We start from the raw sequence: 12,731 nt of genomic DNA, 5'->3' as shown, positions 1-12,731 counted from the left end.
TATCCACCAACTTTAACAACAATTGTCAGATGAATTGTTTGTCCTTCGTATCCAACCATTAGGATACCCTTTTTTAACTCTTTTTTATTATTATCAGTTCATGTAGATAAATGATGTCTTCATTTGCAATGATAGCAAGAGCGCTTGCTTCGGCAGTTCGATACTGCATGATTTGTTAAAGTGGAGTTAAAACAGCGTTGGTTTTCTTCAAGGAATTGTTTTCTTTACTGAGTTGGTTGGATTTTTGTACTTTCGTGACTAAGGTGATTTTGCGAACTGCAATAACCACACTCTACAATTTTTATTTCGTGATGTTGAAAATGTTTTTCCATTATACGTTTTCTTTTCTGATAATATGACTTGGTCGTCCAATAGATAAATTTGGATTTCGTAGTGTATAGTCACGTAGAGCTTCTATCAGCTGTTCAAAACCCCACTCCTGCAGTTTTTGATCAATTTAAGTAATTTTTGCTTTAACAGAACCAAGTTTGTCGAGCTGGTTTCCAATTTGTTCAATGTTTTTAATGAGTTCACACCGACGTTTTAATTTTTTATAAAACTGATGTACTTGATACACGTTGGTGTTTTTTATGAAGAGAAGACCCATAATATTTTGGATCAGTTATTTTAAGATGCAACAACTTTGTTTCAATAGTTGGTTCAAATCGTTCCAATGAATCTACATCGTTATTGTTTGATGCCATGCGTACTTCTAAACCTAGTCGCTCAACTTTGATATCGTTAGTTCCAATTTTCTTGTTATTTTTGTGATAAGATCTTCGCATTGCTAAGGAGGCATTTTAAATTTTTTTGTTGGTTTCCTTAGTCAATTAATAACTTGTTGAAGTGTTCAGTAGGTTCCAAATGTACTGATAGGGTTGCCACTTTGTGTCGTGAATTTAATATTCTTATCTTCAGCTAACTAAGGTATATCAATTTTAACGCCTAATATATTATTAATATAACCCAACAATATTTATACACAACTGGCAATTATCCGTAGCTAAAATACGTTACTTAAATACTCCCTTGATACCAAGATAATTGCCTTAAGGAAAACCCATTTAAAATATCATAAAAAAAACTTCATTGCGAGACGTATTACTTAACAAATATTCGTACAAAATATTAAAAGTTTATGACAAGAGTTTAAAGTTTATTTAGATGAAATTTTATTCTTTACTTTTAGTCTTCTAATAAAGTAAAATTTCGGTTGCGGCTAAATATTAGTGTTGTTTGAGTATCTGGTTAAGTATCTTACGTTAGATAATATTCATACTGCATGTTTTCGTTTTTTTTAAAGTTTTTTAATTTTGTTTTGATTTGTGCTTAACCAAGCTGTCGTTGCTTGGTTAAGCACATTTCATTGAAAATGTTTTTTCAATGAAATTGGCCAATATGAGCAGCTGTAATTACAAAACAGTTGTAACTACAATATTATACAAACTTAAGTGGTCAATTTCACATGGAAAACGCATATCGACTATATTAGTGAAAAAATGTCTAAAAATATTGGAATTTTTTATAAAATTAGAACATATTTATGTAAAAAAAGTCTAACTCAAATTTACTACTCTTTAGTTCATAGTTATTTAAATTATGCTAATGTTGCATGGGTAAGCACTAAAAAAAGCTAAAATGTCTTTATCGCCGCCAGAAACATGCGATCCGTTTAATATATTTTGCGGATCGATACACTCATTCCAAACCACTTTTATTGAAATGAAAGTTCTCAATAAATATGAGCTTAATTTTTTTAATGTTTTGTGCTTTATGTATATGTGGAAAAATGACATATCTTTACCCGATTTTAAAGAACACTCTTGATTGAAACCAATAAATAAATATACACTTAAAAACAATAATTTTATACATGACCCCTTGTGTCAATCCAAGTTTAATCAGTTTTGTATTGCATATCGTGTGCCCTATCTTGGAATCTATCGTATCACCCTATCGTGTGCCCCATGTTTGGAATAAAATTGTTTTGCCAACCTTCAACATGCATTTTACTTTTCCCATTTTTCAAATATAAACTACAAAATTTATTTATCTTAATGGTTAATATCTTTATTGTTAATTGCGTTTTATTTTATTGATTATGTTTTGATGTAGTTTATATACACATGCTTGTAGAAGGTTCTGATGATAAGATCAGTACGGTCTTCTTTCAGAAACCTTGTTTGTGTTTGTGAAAGTAATTTATTTACTACAACAACAAATGTAAACTTTAAAAAAAAAAAGAAAAAAAAAATAAGTTCAATGGAGATACGTGCAAAGTTATGCATATTGGTAAATTTGAATCCTCAGTTAAACTACAAGTTAAAAGATTATATTTTGTATAAGGTAGAAATTAAAAAGGATTTTAGTGTAATGATACCAAATGACCTCAAATGCAAAAATCACATTATCAGTGCTGCAAATAAAGCTAATCAAACGTTAGGTTTTATAAAACATGCATTTAAATATCTCGATGTTGCGATATTAATGTTGTTAAACAAGTCAACTATTAGGCCACAGTTTGAATTTGTACCAGCAGTGTACTGCCAATATTAAAGATATTAATAGACTGGAAAATGTTTAACGTAGATTCACTAGGATTAAATCTCTGAAAGGCATCTGTTATGAAGAAAAGAAGAAAAATATAAGGTTTAACAAAGTTACAAGAAAGAAAAGAAAAGTGACTGACTTAAAAGAAATATTTAAAATATCAAGTTTAACTGAGTATATTAGATTTATGGAGCTTTTGAGATTTTAAAGCCGCCTGTCCAGTAAATGTCACAATAAATGGCTTCATCGATATTATGTTAAAAAAGTATGAAGGTTTTAACTATTTAACAAATAGCAGGGCAGGCGATTGGAAATTCTTATCACAAATTACAATCGATTCTGCAAACATATCACAATTAAAAATAAAATAGACCAGATTCTGGACATTTGATACCAAACTTTGTTCATAAAATATTTTTATTAACAAAATTGTATATTTAAAGACCGTTCTAGTAAACACAATGTAGTTTGACACACCCAAATTAAATAGTTTTACAGCATTTTTTGTATTATAGGGTTATATTATTTTAAAAATCCGCCAAAAAAACCCATTAAAAAACCTAATTAAAATCACCTATGTTAATTTGTTTAACTAAGAAAGTTTTATCCATATATAACTAAAAAAAGTTTTATTTAAAAAAAAAAAGTAATCTTAACAAAAGGAAAAACAAAAAAAACTTAAACCAAATCACAAAAAGTAAAATCATAACTCTACTAAAAAAAAAAACACGAAATATGATAAATTTAAATAACGATAAATTTATTTAAATCAAGTTTTTAATTAAGTTTAGAATAACCTTTAAATCTTTTATCTTCACTCCACAGGTAGCCAATTTGGCTCTAATCCACAAGTTGAGGATCAAAAAAAGTACAATATGTCCAGTCATTTAGAGACACTCAAAGTTCATTTGCCATTAAAACTAAAACCTAGTTACATTTTCTGAGAGAGAAAACTGAGTTTGATATATATATATATATATATATATATATATATATATATATATATATATATATATATATATATATATATATATATATATATATATATTATATATATATATATATATATATATATACATATATACATATATATATATATATATATATATATATATATATATATATATATATATATATATATATATATATATATATATATATATATATATATATATATATATATATATATATATATATATATATATATATATATATATATATATATGTATACTACTGTGATCAAAACGTATAGTGAATTTTTTTATAAAATGAAAAATCTTTATTTATTCTTCCAAATCTGTATCGTCCCCCTCAAAATAATCCCCCCCGGCCCCAATGCACTTTTGCCAACGTTTTTTCCAGTCTTCGAAGCATGCCGAAAAGTCCTCGGTAGGGATAGCCTTCAATGCGCGTGCCGATTCACGTTGGATCTCTTCAATGGACTCAAAACGATTTCCCCAGAGTGGTCTCTTGAGCTTTGGAAACAGCCAGTCACACGGTGCTAGTCGGGCGAATACGGTGGTTGCGGAGCAACATGGGTAGAGTTTTTAGCGAAAAACTCACGAAGAACCAGTGCTGTGTGTGAAGGCGCATTATCGTGGTGCAAAATCCAAGAGTTATTGGCCCATAATTCCGGTCTCTTTTTGCGAATAGCTTCACGCAAACGTCGCATAACGCCTTAATAATATTCCTTGTTGACAGTTTGGCCAGTTGGAAGGAATTCGTAGTGCACGACACCACAATAATCAAAGAAAACAGTCAACATGACCTTGATTTTTGAGCGACTTTGACGTGGTTGCTTCGGTCTTGGCTCGCCTTTTTCACGGTATTCACTCGATTGGTCGGTTGTTTCAGGGTCGTATTCGTAGACCCAAGTCTCATCGCCAGTAATGATTTGTTTGTAGACGTCTTGATAGTCAGAAAGCATTGCTTCATACGTTTTAACGCGACGCTCTTTTTCAAAGAAATTGAGAAATTTCGGCACCAAACGTGATTTGAGTCTTCTGAGGCCCAAATGATCCTTCAAAATCGCTTACACCAACCCAAATGATATTCCAACCATGTCAACAAGGTCTCGAATGGTTAACCGACAATTTGCAAGCACCAATTCTTTGATTTTGTTGATGTGGCGATCATCAATCGAAGTCGATGGTCGTCCGGAGCGTTCCAAGTCATCAACACGTTCTCGGTCTTCTTTGAAGTCTTTGTACCACTTGTAAACATTTTTTTGAGACATAGTCTCTTCACCGAAGGCCTTTTGCAACATTCGATACGTTTCAGCAGCAGAAATATCATTCCGCAAACAAAATTTAATAGCACTTCTTTGCTCAACAAAATTAGACATCGTGAAAATCGCCGAATGCACTTTTGGTACTTCAGAAACAAGCGTAAACAAAAAAAAATAATTATGAGTTTGACATGTAATTTGGCGAAAATATTAATGACATTCCTACCAACTTAAAAATAAAAAAGATTGGACGATTCGAATAAGGCCGGAAGTTTAAATTAAAAATTCACCTTACTTTTTGATCACAGTAGTGTATATTTATGTATATATATTTGGTCACTTGTTTTTAAAATTTTTTTAAGAGATCCTTATTTTCATGTCTGGGTTTAGAAATTTGTTTAGACTTATTGGTTAATATGTTATTTTTAACAGAAAAAATTTTTAAAGTAAACTGTAGCTCTACAAAAAATATAGTAAGAGTTACAAAAAGCCACATGTTGAATTTATTAATAAAAGTGTAATTTTATAATCAGTGTAGTTGCAAGTGGGACTGAGGCCCCCAAAAATCTGCAATTAGGACGAAAAGCTCCTTAAATTTCCAAATAGGCACCCTAAAACTGCTGGCCTTCCCCAGTTAGGGGGCGTGGGAAGACTAACCACAGCTCTATTTATAATACTTCAATTATATAATAAATATGCATAGATACTTAAATAAATCTAAAATGATGTTTTGACGCCACTTGCATTATTTGCCACTTTTATCAACGGCAGTGCTCACCATGAATCGGTTTAGCTAAAGTACGCCCATAGAGAGTTTTATTTTCTGATTTAAGCCTTAAAGTAGAGCGCCACTTAAAACATCTAAGACAAGTCACCATTTGAGCTCTTTATGACTACTGTTGACGGTTTGGTAACAAGTTTTTTATGTCTTTTTATTGAAGTCACCTAAATATTTTTGCAACTAATTTCAACACAATGTTTTTATATGGCTTGTTATACTGAGCGTCCATTTAGTCAAATTTTTTTTTTCAACTTGTGGTTGCAGAATCATTTTGGAGTTATTACGTATTTTCACTATTCCCTTAGTTACAGATGTTATGAATTTATTAAAAACTTATTTGAAAAATAGTGCACTTAATTGTGTTTCATATAAAAAGTTCAAAAACAAATGAATATCTTTAAAATAGCATAAACAGAAAAAGTTTTAACCTGATTGTCAAGTATATCATAGTTGACAATCAAGTTAGAACTTTTTCTGTTTATGCTTAAATTATGCTATAATTAAAAGCTATAAATTTTCATAGTAATAAATCTTTATCTTTGGCTATTAAAGGTTTGTTGAAAATATATATTATATGAAGAATTACAAGGAAAACATCTTTGTTTAATAAAGCAAAGTCAGATTATAAAGGCATTCATTATGTTTTAGCTCAGTCTTCATAAGAAATAAAGAAAAGGATGTTTTAGACCAACAGCTTGCTACTGGTAATATAAAAATACAAAAGTTCAACTTTTTTGTGACAATATAAAGTTAGCACAGATCTTTAACTAAAAAAGGTAAACAGGCATTTCATATGTTGGTTATTAGTCAACTGACTATTGAATATAATTGGTCAATACGCAGAATCATTAACAGACATTCCTTTTATTGAAATTTCAAAAAATGGATCCACTTCTCATTCAATAAAATTGTTTCCATATATTAATTTGGTGATTTATCAGATGAAAAAGCTACCACAATTTGTACGCTGTTCCTACTAACATAAGAAAAATTATGTCTAAAAAAAAGATACAAACTCTTTATGGATGAATAAAACTGTAATACAAGTTTAGATGGTTTTATTAGGAGAAACAGCAATATTGTTTTTAGTTATCAAAAAACCTAATAGAGAACAACCCTATTCAATTAGGTTGTTTAATTGCATTTTAAACAAGTAAGTTCATTAAGTGATTATACTAAATTGCTTTTCAAAGCAATTTAATCAAATTAAAGTGTAGAATAATGTTTTACATCTAAGTTTATTATTTTTAAGGTCATTTAATTTTCATAAAGTTCATATTATTTTTTATCTCAAGAACATGCTTCTTTATTAAAGACTAACTTTTTTTTTCATTAATTAAATAGAGCTTACCTTTGAATCGTTCATTTACTCATGCTCATTTTTTTTTATCAAATTAACTCTTAACAAAGCTGCAAACAACCACTAATAAGTTAGGAGTTACAAGAAGAAAAAGAAGAGAGTTAAATGGCTAAGAAACGGTTGGCAGAAGACTTGAAAAGTTGTAGTTGGTATGAGTTAGTAAAACATGAATATAGAAAAGGGAAAACATGATAATATGAGACAGTTACAAAGGGTTAAAATGCATGAAAAAAACTAGACTAATAAATATTTTTAGAACATACAAAGACAGATACGTTAAAATGTGACTTTGCTGAATAATTAGTCAAGCAAGAATGAGTTTTGGTGGATAAAGATTATAGATCCTTTGAGAAATGATCATGATATTATTTGTAGAAAAAAAAAGATGCAAACTTATAACGATTGGAGAGAAGCTCAAGCTCAGTATATAAATTAATGCTAACTAAACTTACAATACATTCTTAACCTTGTCTAAAAGAGAAAGAGCATCAGTAGAAGAACCAGGCCAAATATTACGACAGTGTTCCTTACAATGAAGAGTAAGAAATTTATAAAGGTAGAAGATGGAATCAAGAGTATGAAAATGGTAAGATTGCTAAATCGAAGCAACGTTATTAGATGCTAATTTAGTAATTGATTTTACATATATAGTTATAGATATAAAGTTTCCATGTAGCGTTTGCACAACACTCCTATCATAGTTTAAAAAAATTTTCTTTAGAACTCTCTTTAACTCTATCAAAACTATTTAATAAGTGCTTGACTGAATCTTATTTTTCTGCAAGCTAATAAATGGCATCTCTGGTTTCCATTTTATAAAACTCTGAATAATACTTTGAACCCTTCAACACGGTCTTAGAATCTTTTCATTGTAAAAAAAAAAAGGTAACTAAATAGAAAAAATCTGTTTCGAAAAGAAGCAAAGTTTTTAAAAACTGTTAAGAGTGAAAAAAAAATTAAATTTTTTTTTTTTGCAATGATGGGTAAATTTTTTATTAAAGAATGCAAAGTTAATAGTTTTAATGGGGTATAAAAAATGTAAATGCCCAAATGACTTCTTTTAAAATACATTAAATTTTTATTTTTATTATGTTTATGGACAGGGTTTCCTGACAAAAAATTAAAAAATATTTAGCAAAGCTTTTTTATTCAAAATAGATTTAATATTTTAATGGGTGAAATCAAACAGCATCTTCAGAACTTAAAAAAAAAGTTCAGTTAATTTTTATGTTTCCAGCACACAATGCATATTCAAAAAGAATTTTCAGTATGATGAAAGCTGATGAGAGTAGGATTTTTGCAAGAATCTGTTATAAAAACTCACTGATGATTGAAATAAATTTAAAAAATCTTGATTGTGAAAATATTTTTAAATACAGTGTGAAGAATAAACTTTGATTAAACAAAGTGAAAAGCAAAACCAATTACAAATTACCCAAATTGTTTTTGCTAATTGTATATTATTTTATTATAATATGTAAAATGTCTATATTTGTTACAAATTTTATTTTTTTAATTATTTTTATTCAAGTGTTTAAATTAAATAAATTTTTTTTAGTTTATTTAGATTATGTTAACCAAAGAGAAGAAATTTATCTAACCCAAGGTTTTATTTTTGGAACAATTATTGTATTAAAAAAAGAGTACACTATTTCTTTTAATTTAAAACCAATGAGTTATTCAAAGGGTTTAAAAAGTGTTCTTCAACTAATCTCAGGCAATAACAGCCAAAAATATAACGACAAAAGTCTAGGCGTTTGGTTTCATGAAGATGGTTCTGGAAGACTTATTATTAATGCTGTAGTTAATGGTACTAGTAACTACTCTGTTAAAACAGATCCACTAATTTTGGGTCAATGGTCTAACATAAAAGTGTACCAGTGGCTGTTTTGCAGTAAATATTGGTTTGCAATTGATATAAATGGTGTAAATATCCATCGATTAGAAAATTCTTTAGCAGAACACTTTAAAGACGTACAAGTTTACGTTTCAAATCCCTGGGATAATGCCCAAAATGGATCAATATCTGACTTTTTGATTGTTAATGGGAAAGCAAGTATGAATATATGTATTTATATGTGTGTGTGTTTGTGTTGTGTGTGTGTGTGTGTGTGTGTGTGTGTGTGTGTGTGTGTGTGTGTGTATGTATGAGTGTGCGTGCGTGTATGAACTCTATACCTCTGACTATAGAGTTCATACACACCTTATGGCGAGTTCTATCACCATAAGCAAGAGGTTTGAGTTCAAACCAAATAATGTTCTTAAAATTGTGTTGTGGAGATTAATCGTTTAAGTTAGGTTAATGATAAAAGGAATTTAGCAATAATTGTAACAAAAATTTAAGTATCTAGATTCTGCCACTGTAGTGACTACTTTAGCTTTTGAAAGATGAGTGACGAAGGTAATATAAAGTAGCAGATAAAAATGTTAAAAAAAGTTTGTTAACCTTTTTTGCATATTTATTGTTTTTAGTAATTATAAGTTTAAGATTTCCATATTTCACTTATCTCTAAGTTGATCGCCAGATTGAAACTCTTCCCACTCCTGATTTTTTCGCATGTAAATAATCATATACATTAGTAAACTCAATTTAAGTTGTCACAAAAGTCTTAACTAAATGTGCCAAGTAGGAAAATTTTCAAAACTTGTAAATATTCTAAACTTATTACTATATATAGTTATAATAAAACTTATACTTTTTTGCTTTTTTTCTTCCTTAGTTTTAATAATGTCAGCCATTTTAGTAGACAAAATAAGCCATCAAAGTGTGTTGATTTCATTTATTAAAAAAACAAAACATATAACAAATACATATAACACAAATTATATTTATGCTTCTAATTGTTTAAATTAAAATTCACTACAGCAGATTTTAGCTTCCCTCCATTTTTTTTGTGCCCTATAGTTTTTCTATGGTTCACACAAGTTTTTTAAATTTGCGGTGGGCAGCTTAACTGCATTGTTCTGCGTAGTTTCCTAAGCTAGTATCATTATGTTCTATAAAGGGAAGAATAGGACACACTACAATATGCATTTTTTCAGAAACTTTCAACTTGTTGTCAAAAATATTTTCTTTATGTCATTGAGACTAAAAAAATTAACATTTGAAGTCTTCAATTTTAACAAATATATGAACCCATTTTTAAACCAAACATACTGTTTTTACAAATAAAAACTTACGCAAACAATTAATTATCGGTAAAGTATTAATGTTGCAGTTAATGTAACATCATTTTCCAAAGCACCTAAAAAGGGCATAAATCTATTAGCATTGTTTCTCTCTAAACCTACTTTATGATATCCTATCAATAGTATGTAATGTGTTTTTAATGAATTCTGATAAGCTGTTCTAACACTTAAAGCATAGTACATTATTCTAGAATGGTTTAAAAGCCTAAAAATAATGTTTTCACATTTTAAATTAAATGTCAAACTAAAGCTGACTTCTTTAAATTTGACTCAGAATCTTTAAACATTTCGGATGAAGAATAATGACTTTTAGGTTCAAAAACATTAATGAAAACGTTTAAGAAGTTTTGACCACTATATATAGATATTCTTACTATTGGATTAAGGGTATCGTTACCTCTTTCCCTAATTATAAACTTGATAAATTCAGTTTAATTCTTAACATAAGTTATAACAACTATTTAATAAAAGTCAAAGAGTTCCTCAGTTTGATGTTCATACAATTTTTTTTGGTTTTTTTCTTAGATAGTTCTGATACGTTTAAAAGCTCTATAATAGATTTGAAGAAAACTTAATTAATTATTTTTCTTTTTGAATTATTTTCATTTACTCCAACTGTAACAGAGAAAAGATTTTCGCCTGTAGACAACATGAACTCCTCTCCATAATGTTTTCACATTACATTTTAAGTTTTAACAATTCAAATGCAAACTTCTCTGGATTTTTATATGCAAGAGAATCACTAGTATCAAGGATATTTTTAACAGCTTTACTTTTGCAACAATCATGAGAAACTTTTCTACTTAAAATTAATAGCGAGAAATTTAAAACTATTTTATTAGTAACTTGAAATTACATAAAAAATTACAATAGATCAAATGAAACTGTAATGAAACACAAAGAGAACCAAGCTTTAATTAATGTTTTTTAAATTGATAAATCATAATGCTATTATATTAAGATTCGAATTGAAGAGCCTGTAAATTTTCTCATTCACATTTGATATATCTATATATATATATATATATATATATATATATATATATATATATATATATATATATATATATATATATATATATATATATATATATATATATATATACATATATATATATATATATATATATATATATATATATATATATATATATATATATATATATATATATATATATATATATATATATATTCACACAAAAAGTTTCAATCCGTCCATATTAAAGTAACTTTAATTTATTCTCTAACCACTTGAAAAGACATGTAGTCTCTCTTTTGTTTAGACTAAATTTATTTCTTCTGCAGTTGGAAGAAACTAACTTCAAGATCAGAATCGAAGTTTGACCAGATGTCTTCTCAACTTTTATCACGTACTAAAAGTATTTTGGTTGTTTAGGATTTTGATCTATTAAGTTTATTTATCAAGCCAACTGCGCAAGTACATAATTGGAAGTCTAATGCCATGTTGGAAAGTAATAGTTATATCTGGAAAGCAGCTACAAATAGCCTACTTTCAATGCTAAAATGGACGACTTTAATAAAAATTAATTAAAAAAAAATATATTTTAAGTTTTAATATTGAAAACATACATACTTAAGACTTTTTTTATGAAAACTTGAAGAGTTTTTCCTAATGCATTTAATGGATAAAATGCAAAAAAATCAGAAGTGGTAGAGTTTCAACCTGGTGGTCTATTTGGAGAACAGTGTTTTAACTTAATATGTAGTTAACTATTATATACTTGTTTAGAACTTTGATGTTTATGTAAATCTATTTATTATATGATTGTTATGAACAATTAGTAACTTTTTTATTATTGTAGACTTTTTGTTGTTAATATGTATTTTATTATAAATATATTTTTACAATTTTTCAGAATATATTATTGAGAGTTACAATACTCCATTAGTAAGTGGGAGGATCATTGCTCAAATACCAAAGTTAAATAAAGAATATCTAGTGTCGTTTGATCTTAAACCAAAAGCATTTAAGATTGGCATGTACAACGTTATTCATTTGACTAATAGAGTTCAAATGAATAATGATGGTAATGAAACTCTAGGCATCTGGTTGGAAGAAGATGGAAAAGGAAGAATTAAAATAGGTGCTTTAATTAATGGAAAAACAGTTTTTTATTACTATCCTATTCAATTAAATATTTGGTCAAAAATTGAAGTTTGTCAAAGTTTAAATGGCGCTTTTTATGTGTACAAAATAAAAATAAATGGACAAGTTGTTGTTTCTATGATTAACAATCAAGCTCAGAGTATGGCTAATGTCAAAGTTTACGCTTCAAACCCATGGGACAAAGTTCAAAATGGCTCAATAAAAAATTTCTTCATTATCAATGGTGTTTCAAGTAAGTTATCTTTATTAAATTGTTTTAGAATTTAAAAATTTAGGTTTTTAGTCTATCTTATAAATTAAGTTATTGAACAAGGAAATGTTTAAGGTTAGACTTCAAATTAATAACATATTAATATGAAGTTGTTGATATTTGACAGTTTTTGTATCTATTTAATGTATTTACATTTAGAGAAAACTTAGAAGAGTTATTTACTATGATTAATAATTATATTATTTATTTATCTGATCTTGTTTCTCTTATGTTAGGTAGTGAAGT

General features: G+C 27.9%; 1 protein-coding gene across 7 annotated transcripts in view; it reads left to right on the top strand.

Moving 5' to 3' along the window:
• The window catches only part of LOC136085756 (uncharacterized), a 209,812-nt gene that overhangs the window by 92,301 nt on the left and 104,780 nt on the right, over positions 1-12,731 (top strand). For all 7 annotated transcript variants that reach the window (XM_065807160.1, XM_065807157.1, XM_065807158.1 and 4 more), the window contains 3 exons: positions 8,477-8,974; positions 11,985-12,467; positions 12,722-12,731. The exon at positions 12,722-12,731 is cut by the window's right edge and continues 26 nt beyond it. In XM_065807160.1, the coding sequence (XP_065663232.1) occupies positions 8,477-8,974; positions 11,985-12,467; positions 12,722-12,731 (991 nt within the window). The remainder of the gene's footprint in view (positions 1-8,476; positions 8,975-11,984; positions 12,468-12,721) is intronic.

The sequence above is a fragment of the Hydra vulgaris genome, chromosome 10 (assembly GCF_038396675.1).
Source record: "Hydra vulgaris chromosome 10, alternate assembly HydraT2T_AEP".
NCBI classification, from domain to species: Eukaryota; Metazoa; Cnidaria; class Hydrozoa; order Anthoathecata; family Hydridae; genus Hydra; species Hydra vulgaris.
This window is presented reverse-complemented; position numbering and strand designations above follow the sequence as displayed.